The sequence below is a fragment of the Otolemur garnettii genome, unplaced genomic scaffold, assembly GCF_000181295.1.
Source record: "Otolemur garnettii isolate 467f Iridium unplaced genomic scaffold, OtoGar3 scaffold00148, whole genome shotgun sequence".
Lineage (NCBI taxonomy): Eukaryota > Metazoa > Chordata > Mammalia > Primates > Galagidae > Otolemur > Otolemur garnettii.
In genome coordinates, this window is record NW_003852543.1 from 2,696,067 (window position 1) to 2,717,269 (window position 21,203).

The 21,203-nt window shown below is 45.6% G+C and overlaps 1 protein-coding gene and 1 non-coding gene across 2 annotated transcripts in view; one reads left to right on the forward strand and one right to left on the reverse strand.

Annotated features, from left to right (window-relative positions):
• LOC100965340 (two pore calcium channel protein 1-like) overlaps nucleotides 1-17,999 on the reverse strand; it is a 24,850-nt gene extending 6,851 nt beyond the window's left edge. Inside the window, exons 1-12 of the mRNA XM_023518828.1 lie at nucleotides 17,994-17,999; nucleotides 17,662-17,790; nucleotides 13,507-13,623; nucleotides 13,299-13,417; nucleotides 12,687-12,788; nucleotides 11,365-11,491; nucleotides 9,392-9,593; nucleotides 5,561-5,705; nucleotides 4,003-4,188; nucleotides 2,510-2,574; nucleotides 2,008-2,095; nucleotides 428-497 (exon numbers count right to left, since the gene is read on the reverse strand). Coding sequence (XP_023374596.1) covers nucleotides 428-497; nucleotides 2,008-2,095; nucleotides 2,510-2,574; nucleotides 4,003-4,188; nucleotides 5,561-5,705; nucleotides 9,392-9,593; nucleotides 11,365-11,491; nucleotides 12,687-12,788; nucleotides 13,299-13,417; nucleotides 13,507-13,623; nucleotides 17,662-17,790; nucleotides 17,994-17,999 — 1,356 coding nt within the window. The remainder of the gene's footprint in view (nucleotides 1-427; nucleotides 498-2,007; nucleotides 2,096-2,509; nucleotides 2,575-4,002; nucleotides 4,189-5,560; nucleotides 5,706-9,391; nucleotides 9,594-11,364; nucleotides 11,492-12,686; nucleotides 12,789-13,298; nucleotides 13,418-13,506; nucleotides 13,624-17,661; nucleotides 17,791-17,993) is intronic.
• LOC111728299 lies at nucleotides 17,347-17,451 on the forward strand. The gene has a single exon (XR_002775638.1). It is a non-coding gene; the product is annotated as a U6 spliceosomal RNA (small nuclear RNA).
• Nucleotides 18,000-21,203: the final 3,204 nt, after the last annotated feature.

Sequence of the window (21,203 nt, forward strand, 5' to 3'; positions counted from 1 at the left end):
TTTTTTTTTTTTTTTTTTTTTTTTTTTTTTTGTCGCACCCTATTGCCCTGGGTTACAGTCCTATAGGATCATAGCTTACAGTAACCTCAAACTCTTGGGCTTGAGCAATCCTCTTGCCTTGGCCTTCAGAATAGCTGGGATGATGGGCATGGCTGGGATGACAGGCACGTACTGCTACTCCAAGCTAGTTTTTCTATTTTTAGTAGAGATGGGCTCTTGCTCTGGCTCAGGCTGGTCCCAAACTCCTGAGCTCAAGCAAGCCACCACCTCGACCTCTCAGAGGGTTGACATTATAGGAGTGAGCTACCTGGTCTGGCCTATTCTCCCTTTCTTTCTCTTTCTTAAAATGATACTTACTGAAAGTTGCTAAGAATGAACATCTCACCACTAAATGTTACATGAGATAGCAACGAAAGGAGATACTTACAAAGACAAGTCCACCAAACGTCAGCATTGTGGGGCCGATGTTGATTAAAGTGGTCACTATAACCCGGAATCTAGCATAACACAAGGAGAGAGGGAAAATGAAAAATAAAATTGACACCACACAAGCATGCTTCCCTTCACGTCCTCCCCAGGCCTAAATCTGTGCTCTCCATATGGTAAGAAATTTGCCTTTCTATTAATAATTGTGACAGAATCAGTCTGTCTGCCAAGCTGAGGGGGGAGTTAACTAGCAGTCTCCCCTGAAGCACAGGCAGGCCAACCTGAGAAAGGTTATTACAGAAAACCTCGCCAGGAAGATGTAGGTGGGTGTTGAAGCAAGAAAAGTATGCAGTCCCACCTTTTTCTCCATCCAAACTAAACCTGTTTTATGGCTATGTTGGAGGTTTATGTTGACAACTGGATGAATGCTTTCTGAAAAAGCGGGCCAGTCCTCAGATCGCAACAGCTCCTCCCTGGAACCCCCTGAAAGGAAGCTGGACTATCAAAACCCAATGGCTAAGGTTGATCCAGGCTTTGGGGTTAGACAGCTGGGTTTTATCCTGGTCTGCCTCTGTCTGGCCATGCACCATGAGGACGGATACTTAACTTCTCTGAGCTTCAGTGCCATCACCTATAAACAAGGGATATTGTGATCAGCTGTCAGGTGAGCAGGTGACACCCCAGATCAGGTGTCATGGCACACTTGAGTTAGCGTCAGCTGCCATCTGCCATCAGGACTACTCTGATTTATTCACTGTGTACAAAGGTACCATCAGGGCCCATCACGGTACTGGAAATGATGGACAGAATTCCTGCCCTGAGGAGGCTGCCATTTCAGTGCTCTTCACCCTTCCTCTACCTCCCTTCCCACTGGAGAACTCCAGGTCCTCTGTACAAATGTCATCCTGAGTTCCATGTTTATAGTATAAAGGAAAGCAAAAATCTCAGGACCAGCCTCCTGGCTCCTTATACAGAATGAAAGATCAAGCCTGGAGGCTGAGTCGTGCAACACCCGCTTCCAAGTGAACAGCTGTTACTGACACTCTGCATCAGCCGGGTTCCATAAATAAGGACACGTAAATTATAACTTGGGGTCTGCAGGCTCTGTCTAGCTTCTAGAACTAAAGTCTGGTTCCACACTAATAATGAATTACAAGTTTGTCTTCCCAGGTACAGAAGGGAGACAAGATAAGATCAACACTCTTCTAACTCTCCAGAGATGGCCACATAACTGATGCTTCCTTTACTCCCTTTTTCTCCTCGAACACTCACCATATCATATATAAAATACAGAATTCCTGGGCCTCACAAGAATGTAACCATTTGCCTCACCACCACCGCCACCACCTTTTTTTCTGTAAGCCTTCCCTTAAACATTGAAGTTCCTAAATTCTTCAGTAAAACAGTCACAGATTTGTCTGTGATTTGTGTTTTCCCTGGGCTTACTAAACCTCCATTGGTTGAGATCCTTGCCTCAGTCATTTATTTTGGACTGCCAATAGGCAGGAGGCAGGAGTGCTTTCTCCCAGGCCTGATGCAGGACGCCCCCAAGTGTGGCCTTCCAGGCCACTTTAGTTTTACCTCTGGATGCTGACAATGACCCTTAACAGCCGGAGAATTCTCAATATCAAGACGATATCCAGTATCTGCTGGCTGTTGTATTTTTTTGCTGGAAGAGGAGCAGAATCATTTAGCATTTCATTTTCTCTATTCTCTGGCTTGCCCCTTTTATTTAGTGAGGTCTGAGATTCTATGGGAAAGATGCTTCAAGAACAGGACAGTGGCTCTGCGCACTGAGGAAGTAAAGGCTGCCCTGGATCCCTGACTACCCTGCAGATTGAAGCCAAGGGCCAGTCCTGGATCCATGACCAGGTGAGGATTTGCTGTGATGAATGTCTACAAACGAACTCTCTAAAATACAGCTAAACATAAACAAAGCTACCATCCCCCTCAACAACATGCAACATGGTTAAAAAGTTCTCTTGTGTCCCCTCTCAGCTGTGCACTGTGAATATTTAACAAAGATCCCTGATGGAACTCATGATCCCGTGAGGTGGTGAAGCTGAGAGCTGGTGGCACCGACCTGACTGAATGGTAGTGTTGGCCACAGTGGCCACCAGGGCTGCGATGATGATCAGCGTGTCAAACCTAACAGTACAAAAGCAAAGTGGTTAGGAATGGAGGGAAAGGCCTGCCAAGCTCAGAAATAACAGACTCCAGGCCCAGGCCCAACCCTGGGAAGAGCCTGCTGACAGTCCCTGCATCCACTGAGTTTTCTGACAGTGAGACCAGGGAGTGAGCCAAGGGAGCTGTGCAAAGAACAGTCTTGTTCGGGGCGATTTTATAAGACTATGATGATAATAAATACACAGTAGAAACTTTCTAACACTCAAGGAACTATAACAAACTGGGCAACATACAGAGGTGGTCAGTGTAGGGAGGGGGTCAGTTATGGAGGTTGTACTGTCTACTTGGTTTTTATCCATGGTTCCTGGAGCTCCTAAAATCCTTGTAAGTTCTTAAGTCGTGAAAGTGATAAAGGTAAAAGAAACATCTTTTGTTATTCGTACAAGCCCCTTTCAACCTCAACAGAGTTTATGTTAATAAGGTGCTCTTTGGAAAGCCCCTAAAGATGGGGGCTGGCTGCCAAGGAAACCAGCCACATGGTTTGAGGGTTGGAACTTTTAACCCCACTTCTAAACCCCAGCCCCCAACCTCCGTGGAGGGGAGAGGGGCTATAGATTGAGTTGATCACCAATGACCAATGATACAATCAATCATGCTTATATAATAAACCTTCCATAAAAGCCCCAAAGGATGGTGTTCAGTGAGCTTTCAGGCTGGTGAACATGCAGAGGTGCTGGGAAGGTTATGAGCCTCATGTGCCCAGAGAGGGCCAGAACCCCCTTCTGCCACACCTTGCCCTCCCAATCTCTGCCATCTGGCTGTTCCTGAGCTATATCATTTTATAATAAACATGAAATAATCTACTAAGTAAACTGTGTTCTGAGTTCTATGAGCTAATCTAGGAAATTAATGAACCCAAAGGAGGGGGGTCACAAGAACCTCCAATTTACAGCTAGTCAGTCAGAAGCACAGGTGACAGCTTGGACTTGTAAGTGGCCTCTGAAGTATGGGCAGTCCTGGGGACTGAGCCCTCAAGCTGTGTGTCAATGCTAACCCCAGGTAGACAGTGTCAGAATTGAATCATAGCACACCCAGCTGGTGTCCGGAGAGTTGAATTGGCTGGTGTAAGGAAAAAGTCCTCATTTAGTGTCAGAATATTGTGAGAGAATAGAGGGAAAAGTTTTGTTTTCCTTTTTAAAGATCCTTTCCAAATACAAGATGCTGTGGCCAGTGATTCTAATTTTAGCTAAAGCCAGTTCAAACTGACATCATGAATAACAGTTCTTACTGAACCAGATGTTTTTCCACCCCCAGGATCTCATTGTAAGAGATGCCTCAAACGAGGCAGATGGGGCTTGTAGAACCACAGCCACATTCCCTAATCATGACAGGAAGTCTCCTCTCAGCCCCTGTGGCATCCTCTCCCCTCCCCGGGACACACATGCTCACCAGTTCCAGAACTGCTTCCTTCCGAAATAGGCTCTGGGCTCGTAGGTGTACAGTTTCAGGAGAATCTCAATAATATAGAGAGAAAGAAAAAGCCACTCTGCGTAGGAAATGAAGGGGTTTTTCTCATCCAGAGCAATGAATATGGCATTTATTAGAATAATGACATCAAAAACCCAGACAAAGATCCTGGCATGAGGAAAAAGACAAAAAGAGAGAAGTCCTGTTATCCTGCATTTTGGAAAAAAGGAACCTGAGCCTGTTCAGGACTCTGTCCCCCCATACACATGCACTCCTCATCTACAGAACCTTCTGGTGGGTCTGCTCACCTGACCCCACTGCCCAGGTGCAGCCCTTCCCTTCAAGGAGCAAATAAAGACAGAGAGAGGAGAGAGTCATGATCACCTTCCCAGCTCCCCCTTTCGGGGACCAGATCCCAAGTCAGATGAAAACTTAGGCACAACCAGGGGGCAGGAAGGAGGTTTAGGGTTCATCACAAGATCATCACATCCCTGCCTCGTTTCCTTTGAAAATTAACATTTTTAAAGCAAGTTCCTGAAAACCTCTTTATCCCTAACACTCCTGGGTCTTCCTGGGGACTGGCATGTTCATCTTCCTCACCAAGTTTGGAATGAAAATGAGTAGAAAAAATATGATAGGTGGGCTCTGACTCAAGTTTTCAGTTCCAAAGCGGGCTTCCCCGGGTGGCTTAGGTGCCAATGCCTTGTGCCCCAGGGAATCCTATGTATACCATGGCCATGATTCCAGGCAGACAGAGGAGGGACCACCCTCACATTCTCAGTGACACCTAGACCTGAGGGCTGAGCACCTGGTGCTATGTGCAGACAAGCCAACAGCCACCACATGAAGCATATCGAAGTTCAATGTTGGGATTAACAGAAGAAGACCTCCCCATAAAGGGCTTTCACAAATATAAAATTTAGGCAACCAACAGAGATATTTACCTATGTCAGAGGCTGAGCTACTTTCAAGGCCTTCTGAACCATTAACTTCTATGAGACATTAAATTCAAAGAATTCAAGAGGCCACCATGGTTAAGAATGACAAGAGTATGACAGGACACAAAAAGCAAAAATAAGATGTTGAACCAAGATAAATGGCTCTTCCTGGAGGCTGTCTACTTGATAATAAAAGAATTAATTACTCTCCTGAATAATCATTCCAGCAACTCTAACAGATGAGTTCTTACTATGTAAGTCAAAGAATCAAAGTGCCATATTTGATATTAACTGCATATTTACTCTGACGGGGCTGGAATCTCCTGAATTCTGAGAGTGGCCAGAGAGCATATTTAGTCTGTAGCCTTTGAGCATCTTAGGAAACATAATCTAGAAAGAATCATAATCTAGAAGCCTGTCCTTTTGTCTAAGGTCAAACATAGTGTGCCCAGAGCCCTCTGTTTGACTCCCTGAGACACCAAAATCTGGGAACACGGGGCTTATTTGTAACTTCACTGCTGAAATACAGTTTGTCCAGTTAGCATTAATAGATTCCTCTATATTTAAAGGAACTTGAGAGAAAACCGGCCCCTCTCACTTGCCTGTGACGAACCATCCTCTGGACCAAGAGGCTTGCAGATGACTGGTACACCCGTGGCACCCAGGCTTCCAGCGGGTGTCTCTTGATGTTGACAGTGACCACCTGGATGTTGAGGAGGTCAGCCAAGCGTAGAAAGTTCATTTTGTCTGCAATGATAAAAGAACCCCCAAATCCATGGCCACCATCATAGTAAGGTACAAAGGATGAGGCCAAATCAACACAGATTCTTGACTCTACCTATTATAGGTAATGATCTGAAGCCTCAAAGGGTAAAGGTCCAAGGCCAAGAAGTGAGCACACAGCATAGCCAGCCTATGACCTCCAGGTCTTCTACCTGTCCTTACTCAGACCCCTTGGCCAACCCAAGGTAGGAAAATGGGGTTCTGCTTATTTGCAGATGCCACCACCTGGCTCTCTGGCCCCCCATTGCCTCTTCCCATGGATCCTCACTGCTTTCAAGGTTTTTCCTGACCTGCCTTTCTAACCTCAATCCAATGTTCCCTTCCTTTTCTCAAAGTTTTCAAAGCATGTGCAATCCTTACCCGTCTACTTAAAACCTTGCCTTCTGCTCTGCCCACAGCCCTTCCTGCCCTCTTATCAGGGACTCACTCAAACCCATGGTTCCCATGGTGAGTTCCACAACACCCGGGACAAAGTTCAGGGGGTGCTTTCTTGACTGATCTAGACACACCTGACCAATAAGCCGATGCTCTCCAGCCCAGCTGAGTCCTGGGACCAACAGGACATTCTTCACTACCCTGTGTACCTTTCTCTCTGCAGGCGAGTCACTGGGCTGGTTCCTAAATCTGTTTATGCATGAACTTCTAGTAATTAGGTATAACTTACAGAAATATCACACCGACAAATGAAATCAGAGCACGCAGAGCGTTGCTGCTTCTTTAAAAACTAAGCTAAATGCTTTGGAAACTCTAAAGAAAGTTGCTAAAATAAATTGCAGATGCATAGATTGGTAAAGAGCTTAAAAAACTCAGAAAGCTTCCCATTCAGGGTGCTGGCAGACACCCAGATCTCCACTGTAGTTTTTAGAAATAAACAAAGAATCCTCATTCTACAGGTGGCACACATTATAGCCTCATGCTGCCATTTCCCTCAATGCCATATGGTCCCAAGAACATGAAAGAACATGAGTCCATTGAGTTAAATGAAAAACACACTTATCTAGGATCTGTCATATTTCCAAGTCTTTAGTGCTAAAAAGTCAAAGAAATGTAAAACCCACTCAGGGAAAAGTGTGACCTTGGGGAATCAGGTGACAAGCATGGCTTGGCTCTGGGGACCTGGGCTGCATGAGTTCCACCATCAGAGGTCATATAGACACTGAGAATCCAGCCCCAATCCCTGGCCATTCAATAATCTCAACCACCAGAGGGAAATCCATCAGCCTCACTGGAGTCACATCTTTTAGTCCAAAAGATTCAGGAGAACAAGAAAGACCAAAGAAAATGGAAACCATAGGAGTTCTGTGCTAAGAAGCAATCTGTACCCATCTCCTACTTCACTTTATAGCTTAGCGGTCAGCAAACTCTTAAAGGGTCCAACACCACATAGGTCAGGCTGTGCAGTCATACAGTCTCTGTCACGACTACTCAGTTCTGCCATCAAAGCACAAAAGCTCTGTCCCAGTAAGACTTAATTTACAAAAATAGGAAGTAGGCCATATGGGACCCATGGACCATAGTCTGCCAACTCTTGTAGATACATTATTTGCCTCATATTCTTTTTGATAAGAATTATTTAAGTCCTTATAATGACTAACACAAGGCATGTCAAATCCTTGCTTGTCCCAAACATGGCACACTAAGCAATCTGTTTAGAATTCCAGTGTTTAGCCTTGGAAACGTCAAATTCTGACAACTGCTGATCAAGAGGAAAGTGAGAATGCTCACAGGACTGCTCTTCTCGGCTATATAATTTGAGACCTTCGTGAAGCATGCAATCTGTTCAGCTTTCTGTTATTAAAGCTGTCTCTGAAAGTGTTAAACTAAGGAGTGTCTTGGGACACCCAGATAGCGGACATTACTGCTATGTCCTGTGAAATATACCTATGAGCCCCCACAGCCAACAAATCTGACCAGCTATCTTCTTTAAGAATGTGTTCGCCCTAGAAATACTATTTAAATTAACACTGATGTTTTGTAAAAGGTAAAATACTGGGGAAGAGTGTTAAACCATAAGCTCACTGGCTCTTTCTTCTGTCATATCTATAGAGCATCAAATAAAAGCTAAAATTGATGGATTTCTTTTCTCAAACTTAGATAAGTCTTGGCCTCATTATTTACAAATAGAACAACTTAGGTGACAAAACTTAGCAGGGCTGAGAACGGAGGACTTGGCCACCTTGGTGACCCCAGTCGCAAGCCAGCAATTAAAGGCCAGGGTCCATGTAGGTGTCTGTCTCAGGAGGCACCTGCCCTCTCCTCTGAGAAACTGGAGCAAATGCTACCCCACATAGGGTCCTCGTAGTGGTACCAGTGTGTCCTCTTGTCCCCCAACCTCTGTGAGATAAGTGCTAAAAATTAGAACCTTATAGCACAATTGACAGGGTAATTTCATGTCTGTTGAATCTAATAATGAAAACCCAGGACTTGTATTGCATGTCTTTGTTATTTCATTTTTCTAGTTATTAATTTCATTGTGTGTTATCAAAGTATCAGCCCATGACAGATGAGAAAGTACAAAGATTCACCACGTACAGCTTGAGAAGTGTCATGCTCTCGGGCTGCCCAGGGAGGCTCCAGCCCCCTCCCCTGTCCTTAGCAGAATATGCACAGGCTGCATGGCATAGCAGATCCCTGCCTGTCCCTAGAGGGCACACTACAGCAATCTGTTTAGGGTCTGACCAGCCTGACCATGCGACCAGACACTCACCACCACGACACAGAGCCACGGGATGGAAGATACTGACACCACCCATTTCATAGCATCTTATGATACATTTGTCTTTCCCCCTCCCCTTGAATAACAGATTCAAGTAAGTTCCAGAGAATCTTGTCATCTTCTCACACATGTGCAGAGACAAAGTCCATAGCTCTCCTAGACTACTCAGGGAGTCCTTTTCCATTTAAATTAACAGATACTTATAATCTCACTGTCTTATCCAACTTACCACTCCATTTTGTGCAGTCACGTAGACTTTACAGAAAATTAGTGAAGTGGGAGTGTTCTACAGTTGGGGTATATTATAGTCACCTCATTTTATCTGTTGCTGCAGTTAAACATAAGAATAAAAAGCACAGGCTTTACAGGCAGATGGCCTCTGCCACTTTGCAGCTGTGTGGCCTTGGACAAATTACTTATCCTCTTTGAGTTTCCATGTTGACAAATGAAGATGACACAAATACCTCAAAGTGTTTGGGGGAAGATTACATAAGCAAAATGTGTGGGAAACAATTGTGACAATGCCCCATGCATGATAAGCATGCCACACATATTATTAATAATGGTTAGCAACCACTAACACGTGACTATTTAGGTTATTCCCAATTTTTCATGTTCAAATACAAAGTTGAAGTTAGACATCTATTTATATAGCCCTTTCCCCCATATTTTGGGTCACCTCCCTAAAGCAGGACTGCAGAAGTGAAGAGGTCCGTGACCTCCTGACATTGCCAGTGGCACGTAAGCTGGGACAGCACTGTCAGAGCACAGAGTGAAGATGCTGATTCCACGACAGTGCTGCGAGCAGGTAGTACTGATACACATTTTATTTGCTAATTTAAAAACATTTGAAAGTGGTAGTGCTTCTTTACCCATCACTCTGAAAGTTTCGGAGGGACAAGGAAGAGGAGGGTCAGAGGGAAAGGCTTCTCACCCACGTGGCCGGTCTGTCCCTCATCAGAGATCCTTAAAAGGAGCTCCAGGTGGCCGCGGCTCATGTCTGGTGCCACTGCATGCACCAACCGTCTCCACTGGGCCTCCTGAACCATGAACTCCGCATCCACCTTGACTTTCAGAATGTTGAATGCCTCTATCATTTTGTGACGCTTCAGGTATGCCAGTTTGCGAATCTCATTCTTAAAAAAACAGAATTAATGTGTTTTAAGAGCAAGAGTTAAGAAAGTGTCACCTCCCCATGCCAACATTGCAAGGGATCCAAAGAGCCAAAGAGAAAATAGAAGAGAAGTCACTGTGGGCTGCTGACAAGCCAGGTAAACAGTCCCTCCCCGGCCCCTGTCTACCCAACAGAACTTGTCTACCTAGTTTACATGAGGGAGCCCATGAAGGAAAATCTGTGTGATGAGAAACAGAGTGACAGAGGGCAGACAGCTCCAAACTCCTCTCCGCCCAGAAGCAGGGAGGTTCCAGAAAGGAAGGAAGTCAGGTGTGCCACCGAGGAGGGAGAAAGAGACCCAGGGAGGGGAAGAGAGATCCAGCGCTCAGTGGAAGAGAGAAGAGGAGGGAGAGAATAGTGAAATCAGGCTAGAAGCTGTCCTGAGGCAGGAAGCACAGCTGGGGCCCGCCTGGAGCTGCCATCTGGCCTAACCACAGGGAATCTTCCAGAAGGGGGGATGTTCAACAGCTGACCTCAGGTTATAACCGCTGTCCACCTGCCATCCCCATCTCTACTACTCCTGTGGGTCTGTCACCCAATATCATCATGACTTAATCAATCCATAGCTAGACTGTGAATTCTTAAACGGCAAAGGCTACATCGTACTCATCATTGACACCTCAGAACATAGTGTGGTGCTGGGCACATATAGTACCTCTAGAATAAGTTTACTGGATGAGGCAAGTTGCAGTTTAATTTCCAAGGGGTGTTACTGAAAGAAACCCTTCCTTGGGGAGAGGGAAGCAGAGCAGCAGTTCTGTCCCGCAGTGACGGAGGGGAGAGGTGCACCAGGCCCACTGCAGGGGCCTCTTCAGTGGCCAAGGAGTCAGGAGCTGAGGTTTCTTCAGGGCAGAGACTCCACAGGACCTGGGCAGGGCCAGACACCTTCAAAGGCCAGACTGGCTGAATCTCAGAGCTGGCCCCAGCATTCCCTTCTCCTGAACTGCAAACATTAAAGTTCTCCTGACTTCCTACTCGCTCCCCAGTGGAAACATCCATAAGCAAGGAAAACTTCAAAACAGAGCCAACAGGTCAAAAGCCAAATGGTTGTATCTTTCCTTACAGAAGATCACCCTTTGAAGGAAGGCGTCTCTGTGTGAGTCTCACCAGAAGAGAAACCACCCCCAGAGCTCTGTGCCTGGAGGGGGCGTTGGGGATGGAGTGTGGATGAGATGGCCAATGTATCCTGGGGGGATTCCCAGGTACAAAGCAAACCTCCTTCCACCCCAAGCACCAGAAGCCTCTGCCCACCCAATGTCTCTGGGAAATTCTCCAGACATAAATCAAGCAGGGAGGAACTAGGGCAGAAACTGTCAGTTTTTAAAAATTTCTGCATCTGTTTTGAGGGGAGAAAGAAGCTTGGAGAATATCCCCAACCCCCAGTCACAGTCAAAACATTTCAAGGAGCCAAGACTATTTGATGCCTTAAGAGCAAGAGACAAAGCGCACAGGACACTGCCCATGAGAGCCGGTGCCCTGGCCCAGCCCTCTGTCCCCTGCACTTCTTCAGATGCACTGTCAGGCCCACTGCAAAGATTGTGAAGTACCAGCCCACTGGGCAGAAGGGGGAAAGACACCAAACAAGGCTTCAGATCTGCCAAAGTAAATAGAACAAGGACACTTCCCAATCCTGTTAGCAAATTCACTGTCTGCTCCCCTGCCACTGCCCTGCCCCTGCGCCGGTCACCCATTCCTGTCCCCCAGTCCCACCCCAGCCCACACATGTGTGTCACCTTTAGGTGCTTCCTGTAATTGTTGTAGACAACAGCCAGAAAGACGGACATGAAGATGTAGGTATTGATGATGATGTAGGTTATAAAGTACAAAGAATACCACCAATTAAAGTCATAGGCAGGCATCCTGGAAGGAAATAATCATGAGTTTCATGGTGCCTCTGAGGCAGACCTTAGGGGACATCCCACATGCACAGTCCAGGTGCACAAAGCACCAGGAAACCTCCTCCAGTGCCCGCTCCCCACCATGTGGTACGGTGAGCCTCAAAGCCATCACTGTCCCTAATGCAAAACAGCTTGCTCTGATCCTGCCCTTCTGAAATTCTCAGCACCTTGTAGAGGTGCCAACTTCCAAGGTGCCTAGGACTTTGGAGATCTAGGAATCCTATTCTCTCCCCCCCAAATGAGGAGACTGGGGTCTAAAAAGGAGAGAAACTTGCCCAGAACTACAAGGGAATCGAAGTATGGCTTAGAAGAGGGCTCTGGAGGACACCAGACTACATTGCTGGGGGCCAAGAAACCTAACCTGGACCGTGAGAATTTCAGGTACCCTGTTAGTAATCACAGCAGGACAAGAGGCCTAAGTTGGCATATGTGCTCACTTTGCCTTCAACGGAAACTGGATTTCCTCCAGGACTGCTGGCACAGCTGACAGCCTGGGTCAGAGGGAAAGACCCAGGAGGACACCAGCAAAGCCAAGAAAAGACCCGAGAGTGAGCAACAACCAAGAACAAGTTGATCTGACAAGGCGCCCTGTCAGAGGAGGTGTGGACTGACATTTGCTGGGCTCTGCTGAGCCCTGGAGCTGAAGAGCTCCCTGCTCAGTGCTCTACCCCCAGGCACAAGGTGAGTATATAAGTAGATGACATTAGAGACAAATGGCATGAGGGTTTTCCTCCCAAGCAATACCCACACATGTCAAGAGTTGGCATTTTGGAGGGAAGGCAGCAATTACTGATGTTTTCATTTCTTCCCTGTTTCATGTAGCCAAAAGAAACCACATCTGTGCTTAGAGCCATGATTCCTTTACAAAGATGGCTTTGGCCTTTAAATTCAGGACTCTAAGAAGATCCCAAAATGGAAAATGGGCTCAAATAGTACGACATCTCTCAAGAAATGTCTCTTATTGCCTTCAGTTTTGAAGAAATTCATTGAAATTTAGTTTTAAATAGAATAGTATAAAATTTTATATTCTTCAGAATTTTTACAATGAATAGGACTAAATAGAAAATCACTCTTTTCTCTCTCAGCCTTATTGGTTTCAGGAGACCACTAATTCTGTTCTGGTAACAGGGCACGAACATGGATGGGGACACACATACATGACATCGGGGCTGTTTGCTGTAGTGACCAGCACATAGAGTTCAAATGCTATCTCCAGGATATTCGCAAAGTAGGGTGATCCCTCTGCTGTTTTCAGACCCCTAAAGAGGAACCAAAAACACCAAGTGAAAACCACATACATAAATTAAGCCATGGTTTCTGGTAGATTTTTCCTCTTTTTTTTTTCTTTTCTTTTTGGAACACAGTCTTTGTTGCCCAGGCTAGAGTGCCATGGCATCATAGCTCACAGCAACCTCAAACTCCTAGATTCCAGCGATCCCCCTTCTTTAGCCACCCAATTAGCTGAGACTACAGGCACCCACCACATAATGCCTGGCTGATTTTTCTATTTTTAGCAGAGACAGGGTCTCCTCACTCTTGCTTAGGCTGGTCTCTAAATCCTGAGCTCAAGGGATCCTCCAGCCTTGCCGTCCCAGAGTGCTAGAATTACAAGAGTGAGTCACCATACCTGGCCAACTTTTCCTCTTTTAAGAGCACTCCTGGAGTGTTTGAGCAAAGGAGATAGCGTCCAGTGACAGATTCTGCCATGAACAGGCTTCACCCAAATATGGGAGAATTCACAGGCAGGCATTCTGGAGAAGTGTACCCACCTATCTCCAAAAAGCTTCAGGGCCATCAGGGAGAACACCAGCATACTGAACATGAACAAGAGGAACACGTACAGGATGTCTGGCAGAGTGTTCCGGAGGCTTCGGAAAGCCCTTCGGATCTGTGAAGACAAAATTTAGTTTTGTCTGCAAGACATCAGCTAATTCTTTTGCAAAACAGACCACCCCCTATCCTAAATCATATGCTTACCTGACGACTTTCAGGGAAGTTAATTAGGAAGACTGGCCTCAAGGCCCTGGACCACCTAACACTGCGGATGTTAACAGTTTCCAGGGACCCGTAGAGAATCAGATCAACCAAGGTCAGCTGTGGGAGACACAGGACGGAGATGTCAGCTCAAGCTGACAGAGAAAGTAATAATGTGGGTGCGTGTTTACTGACCCAGGAGAGTCTCAGTGTATGTAAAAAAGCAAATTTCATAAATAGCATAATTTTACTTTTATAATTAACATGAATAGTAGCTAATGTTTGAGGTTTTACTATATGTGATGTAGTATAAAAAATACCTTTTGTAGATTATTCCATTTTAGCCACATCACACCAGTGAGCTGGGCACTATTCCTGAATGGAAGGGCTTGAGGCACAGAGAGGGTAAGCACATGGCCATGGTCACACAGCCAGTAAGGCGCAGAACTGGGGCTAGAACCTGCACAGTCTGACATCTCAGCCCTTGCTGTTAACCACACTGCTACGTTCCCCCACACTACAGCTTAGTGACCTTTTCTTCAATTTGATGTATAAGAGAGAGGATGCCGAGCCTAGTAACTGGTGAGAATATCTAGAATAGAGAAAACCTTCATTAATCCTTATTGTTGTCAGGTTTGTGGGCAAAAGATTAGTGTGAGGATGGAGCAAAAAAAAAAAAAAAAAAAAAAGAACCTAGAGCATTTTAGAAAAATGTAAGTAAAAAGAATAACCTGCTACCATCAAAAAATATGAAGTCAACCCCTTTGGTGATAAGGTGCATAGGATCCAGGGAGAGCCCTCCCCAAGGGGCACCCCATGGTGGGAGAGGGAGACAGAGATAAGAAAGGGGGCTGGTTCTCAGTGGCTGCACTGGAGGGAGCCAGCATGGCTGTCCCAGGGGAGCAGAAGCAGGTGGATCACCAAGGGTGGTGACACTGGTAAGGCTCTATGGAGGAGGCACTCCTTGATAGAATCTTAAAGCACATACAAGGCTTTAACAAGATAAAACTCAGAAAGATCAAGAGCCAGTGGAAAGACAAAGTAAAGGGACTCTCAAGGAACTGTCCCATGGGTTTGGAAGGAGAGGGTTCTGGGAGTGGGGGCAAGGGGTAGCAGCAGGAAATGACATGGAGCAATTGTAGGTGGCTTTGAGGGCCAGGCTACAGAGATAGGTCTCATTCCCAGGGCCTAGGGAACCCTGGAAGTCTTTTAAATAAGAGCAATGAGGACAAAAGAGTGAGATCACCCTGGTAAAGATGCAGGGCAGCCTAAGAGGGGACAAGGACTCATCCTCAGTCACTCTGCTGCAGGAACATTTGCAGGTGGCTCTCAGATGAAAGGCACTGTCTAGCTCTGGGGGACAGCAGAAGCAAGACAGAGCTGCCTGCCTTCGGGTAGCCCATACTCCAACAGGAGAGAAGCACAGCACTGGTGACACGTACATTCTGCAGGGTGGCAGGGCTGAGGGCTGCGGCGCTCTGCAGGCAGGGGGCCCCAGAAGGTAAGGCCCTGTGAAAATGGAAGTGGAAGGCACCAGGACCTCCTCTGTACTGCAAAGGCCCATGCAGGGCCTACATGGAGTAAGCAAGGGACAGATAGGAACGGTGGGAAGGGATAACAGTGGTAGTGACAGGGGAGGGACAGAGAGAGCCTGTGGCCATGGCAAGGACTTGAGTTGGAAAGCCACTGGGTGGCATGAAGCAAAGGAGCCCTGTGAGCTGAGCTGACTATGTGTGAAGGGCCTCAGTGTCACCACATTCTAGATGCTGTGCGAGGCACATCAGACAGCTTGTGATCACAGGCACCATCCCAGATCCAGTGTGCTTGTATTACTTTTTAAATAATAGAAAATAAAGATCTTTCTAAAATCAGAAAAGTACAGATTGTTGGCATGTTCTGAGCAAGGGGACAACATGAAACACTTGCAGAGACTGGTGGAGTTGTAAGCATCCTTGATAGTCCATGGGGCTTGTAAACGTTTGTGAGCTAAGGAGGGAAGTGGTCCCAGGTACTAATGATCCAAACCTCTGGAGAATTAATCCAGTAGCAGCATGTAGAGGGTATGTGTATGGGATCTGAGAAGGAGGTGACTGTGTCGGGTGAGGGGGATGGGTGACGGGGCCTGGACCACATCATGGCAGAGACCCCACATGAGGCCAGATCAGATACCAGATGCAGAGCGGAGGGAGGGAGGAAACAGCACCAGAGACATCTGGAGGGGGGTGTTGAGGAGGCCAGGTGTGGAGAGAAGGGAGGGGACCCTGACAATGAGGACTGTGAAACCGGGTGGTGACAGACAGAGTTCTGCGAAAAAGGAAATGCAGCCAGGGAGTCATTTGGGGGAAAAGAGGTGTGTTGGGTCACCTTGCACTTGAACTCTGCTGTGGAAATCACTGGCAAGTAGTTGGCCACAGAGTGGGGAGCTGAGAGGGGAAACCAGTATCAGGGACAGCCTGGGAACTTTGACCTGCCAGAATGTTCGTAGAAGCTCTGAGAACAGATGACTCTCAGGGAAGAGTGTCAAGTAGAAGGGGCAGATGGGGGTAGACAGAGCTTTGGGTTAATTGCAAAGAACCATGGCTCCAGCATGCTGGCTGCTGTGCCACGCAGAAAGTATCCGCGTCGCATCTCTGAAGCAGTCTCTCTGTCCATTACAGCAGCATTTCAGAAGGCACTGCCCTGCTTTGCATGTACTCTTCCAGATTTTTCTATGAATATGTCTTCCCTTTTTTCTTTTTAACCAAGATGTGATCCAACTATACTTGTGACTTGCTCTTTTGACTCAATAGACAGTAAATCAGCATCTCCCCTTGGTAATAGGCACATGTGTGCCTTTAACGCTATGTAAGGCCAGGCTCTGTGGCCTTACATATGCCTGTAATCCTAGCACTCTGGGAGGCAGAGGCAGGTGGAGTGCCTGAGCTCAGGAGTTCAAGACCAGCCTGAGAAAGAGTAAGACGCTGTCTCTAAAAATAGCCGGGCATTGTGGTGGCTGCCTGTAGTTTTAGCTACTTGGGAGGCTGAGGCAAGAGGATTGCTTGAGCCCAGGAGTTTGAGGCTGCTGTGAGCTATGACAACATGGCACTCTACCAAGGACAACTGAGTGAAACAGAAGGAAGGAAGGAAGAGAAAAGAAAGAAAAGAAAGAAAAACACTATGGTAAAGGTCTGCATGGATGTACCATACTGTGTTTAACACAAACCAGTTGTATCTATCATCAAGATATTGTTTCCAATTTTTAAAATATTATGAACAGGTCAGCCACCACAAATTTTGTGGCTAAATCTTTGAAACATCCTTCTTTCTTAAGGACAAATTCCCAGGAATAGAAGGCCAAGGTATTCATCTTTAAGGATTTTGAAAGGAACTGCCAAACAGCCCCTTCCAGAAAGATACCTTTATGCCTCTCTTCAGGATGGTGTAAAGACGTTTGTTTTCTCTCAATCCTGCTAACACTGTTTTTTAGGCAAGCGTGGTATTTTATTATTGTGTTATTGTACATTTTTTAATTAGTGAAGTTAAACATCTTTCCTACTAGCCATTTCATGTATTTCCTCTGTATGAGTTGCCTTCACCTATTTTCAGCACAATTATTATTATTTTTTTATTTTTACATATACATGTGATTATTAGGTTTCTACTTTTTGCCTTCGCAGAATTAAAAAGGCTTAAGATTTAACAACAATAACAATGTTTAAGATAAGGACTAAAAAGAAAAACCTCGTAAAGAATGAACGAAGATAAATACATTCAGAAATGAAATCAACACAACTATTTATTGGGATATCCGTCTTTCTTCCTCCTTTGATTTGGAAGTATGCCTGGCGTGTTAAAATCGTCACAGTCCTGGGAAGCAGCACATATACTAAAATTGGAACGATACAGAGAAGATTAGCATGGCCCCTGCGCAAGGATGACACGCAAATTCGTGACGCGTTCCATATTTTTGTACAAGTGAATCTTTCTAAGAGCAGAATGTGAACGTTTTAAAATAATAACTAAGAAAATGACATGAAGGCTATGTTAAAAAAAAAATCTTCACAGTCCTATGTGGTCTTCAGTTTGTGGTTTGCTTATGGTGTTTGCTATATTGAAGTGTTTTTCTCTTTGTGGCTTCTGCCTTTAGTCACTTTTATAGGTGCTACAGTGAATACCCACCACTATGGTTACCATAATGCAGATGTTTTTTGTATCCTTCCAGAAAACCATTTGAGGAGTGACTTTTGCAAAATGTAGCAGTCTCCCAAAGAATGCAGTCAGGCAGAGAACTTCAACGATCGAGGTGGCCTGCAAGGGAGAAGCAGAGACTAAGCACATCAGCCTGCCACTGGGAGGCTCAGCTTGAGTGCTCCCTTCCCTCCCACCTCCACCTGCACCCTACCTTTCCTGCCCAGCACACTCTGAGAATTAGCCATGTACCTTAGTTTTATTGAAAATTGCAACAAAATTTTTCTGCTGATTAGAATCGTTCCTTCCTCTTAAAAGGCAACCTGCATCACGAATTCCACAACCCGTACTTCTTGGGGCTTCTTGGGAGAGGTTACATTAGCAGGCTGAGGACCAAAAATGCTTTTCCTTACAAAAGGGGGAAGTCAGAGGCAGGCATCATGCTCTCAAATTCCTCATATTCAAATTTAGAATAGACATCCAAAAGTCCCATTTCTATGAAGGTAAATCCCCAAAGATATGCTTGGAAACAGTGGGTCATTCCTCAAGCATCACTGCCACTGCAGCCCTGCTGCCTGTATTAGGCTGGTTACAGGCAAGGATGGAGCCCACTGAGATTCAAAGTTGTGACCAGCCTTCCTCCATAGGCTACAGGGCACCAACTCCAAACTCCCTAGAGCCATGACTGCAGCCCAGGATTTGCCCAAGATTGCCATGACGCAGTAACACCTCCCTAACAAAGACACTTTCCTCCATCAATAGAGAGGAGTAGGTGGCCACGTGGGAAGAAATGGGGGAAGGAGCAACTTGGCTTAGGCTAGGAAGAGGAAAAGGTCAAGTGAGGGTAAGGGCTGGCGGTAAGAAACTCTCAAAGGAATGGGGGTGGAGGGAAGGGGCTGGTTCTGCATCTAAAAGCATCAGCCAGTGCCACAATCATCTCTTCCTATCCCCAGCCTTCTCCTACCTTGTGGGTTTGGGCATAGCCCAGGCTGTAGCCCCTTGCAAACCTGCTAGCTCTCAACTTGTTCACCCTTGAAGAGCTACAGAAACCCACTAACAAAGCCAGGTTTTCAAAAGGACTTGGAGCAATTCTGGGACATCCCTACTCAAAATAAGCTTTGTTTGGTAATGCTGGAGCAGGCCAAAGCCCCTATACAACATTTAACTATAGAGACTTAGAGTACAAATGCCAGCTGAGGGAACACTCTGAACCCAGGCAGCCAACCCAAAGCTGTAAGTGACCAAGTAACACACAGAGGGGTGAGGACTTGAGAAAAGAGGAAGTGGCTGAGAAGACAACTCTATGAGAAAGAGGATCTGTGGGATTCGCATCTTAGCCAGGGTGGGGCCGGTGCTGGGAAGGATAAACAACATTCTGTCCAGCTCTATGAATGCACAGCTCTGCTTCTTCAGACTTTGTTTAGACAGTCACTTGTAAGTCTTCTGTCTAGAGGATTCATTCATTACAGGGTCTTTATCACATAGAAGTTGATTGCTGTCACTATGGCAGCCCCCAGTGAACCAAAGTTTCATTCTTCATCCCCTGTGTGGTGTCCTCCCATGTTGACATGGGGCTTGGGCATGTGTTTGGCTTTGCCAACAGGGCATCAGCAAGGGTGATAGGAGCAGAGGTTTGATGGTGCCTGCACAGTGGGGTGCTCCTTTCTGGACCCAGCCACCCACTGGGAGAAATCTCAGCCACATGGAGCAGCTGTATAGAAGAGCACTGGAGTGCACTGGCCCCCAGCTGCAGCCAGCAGTACCTAGATCCAGGTAGATCTACCAGGTTCTACCACCCCAGCCAACACCACCTGAGCAGAAAATCTGCCCCCTGCCCCTGAGCCCAGTCTCCCACAGAATCATGGGAAAAAATAAAAGGCTGTGTTCTTTAAAGCTATGGGTTAATAGAATTTTTCTGTTGAAGGGCCAGAGAGTAAATACATTAGACCCTGACAATCACGTAGTCTCTGTCACAACTACTCAGCTCTGTTGTTGAAGTTTACAAGCAGCCAGGGACAATACATAAATGAGTAAGCATGGCTGTGTTTCAATAAAACACTCTTTGCAGACACCAAAATTTGAATTTCATATGGTTTTCAGGTGATAGTCCTTGATTTTTCCCCTAACCATTTAAACATGTAAAAACCATTCATCTTAGTTCACTCAGGCTGCTATGACAGAATTCCATAGACTTGGTGGCTTACTGAACAACAGAAATTTATTTCATATGGTTTGGGAGGATGGAGGAAGTCCAAAATCAAGGCACTGGCAAATTTGGCTTCTGCTGAGGCTCCACTTTCTGGTTCACAGACAGCCATCTTTTTGGTGTATTCCCACACAGCAAAAGGGACAAGGGAGCCCCCCAAGGCATCTTCTATAAGGGACTAATCCCATTAATTAGGGCTCTGCCCTCAGGATCTGCTTACTGCCCTAAGGTCCCATCTCCAAATACAACCACATTGTAGGTTAGGTTTCAGCATGTGAATTTTAGGAAGATATAAACATCTAGTTTCATAGAACAATTCTTAGCTCCCAGGCTATACAAAAATAAGCAACAGGTGAATTTGACCCACAGGCAGTAAGTAGTTTCTTGACCCCTGTTTTAAGTATTTGAATTATGGGATGCTTTGTTACATAGTAATAGGTAACTGAAACATGGAAGAATAAAGAAGGGCCTGGGTGCTCATTAAAAAGCAACAGCTCTGAAGTCAGACAGTCTTAGGCTTGAAGCCTAGTCCTACTCCCATTGTTGAGTGACCTTGGACAAGTTACATACCTTTCTAAAGCTTCGCTTCCTTTTCTGTTAAAATGGGGATGATATCTGCAGTGCACATTTCATGGGGTTACTGAGGGGCTTAAGGAAAATACAGAGAAAGTACTTAGAGCACCCAGCAGACAGTAAGCAGGGAGCAAATGACAGCTATTAAGACAGGCAAGAGCAGTGATGAATGGGAAAGCAACATGGGCAGGGCCTTAGTTTATAATTTAGACCCCTCTGGGTTAGCTGGTTACTTTGTATACAGGGTGTCATAAAGTTTGTGTGCAATTTAAAATTGCGCACTATTTTAAACTGCACATGAACTTTATGTATATTCTACACCCTGTATTACTTAAAAACACATATATACCTACTAAGCACCAATACTCTAGTGATTTATGACTATGAAAACTAAAAATATGGCATATAAAGGCAGCGCCTGTGGCTTAAAAGGGTAGAGCGCCGGCCCCATATGTCGGAGGTGGCAGGTTCAAACCCAGCCCAGGCCAAAAAACCAAATATATATATATACATATATATATATATATGGCATGCACAAGTCACATGTTATGCTATATGAGAACATCATGTACTTGGCATTAAGTAAATATGCTTTTAAAATGTCACTTGTATCAACATTTGCATTTGATTTTTCCTTATGTGTACAGAGGACCAAAAACTTCCATTGTACTTAAAATGCCTTATAATTGAAGCATCGGCTTGATGAGTAGATAATTCTTCTAACCCCTGACAAGAAAAATAAAATCTAATTCAT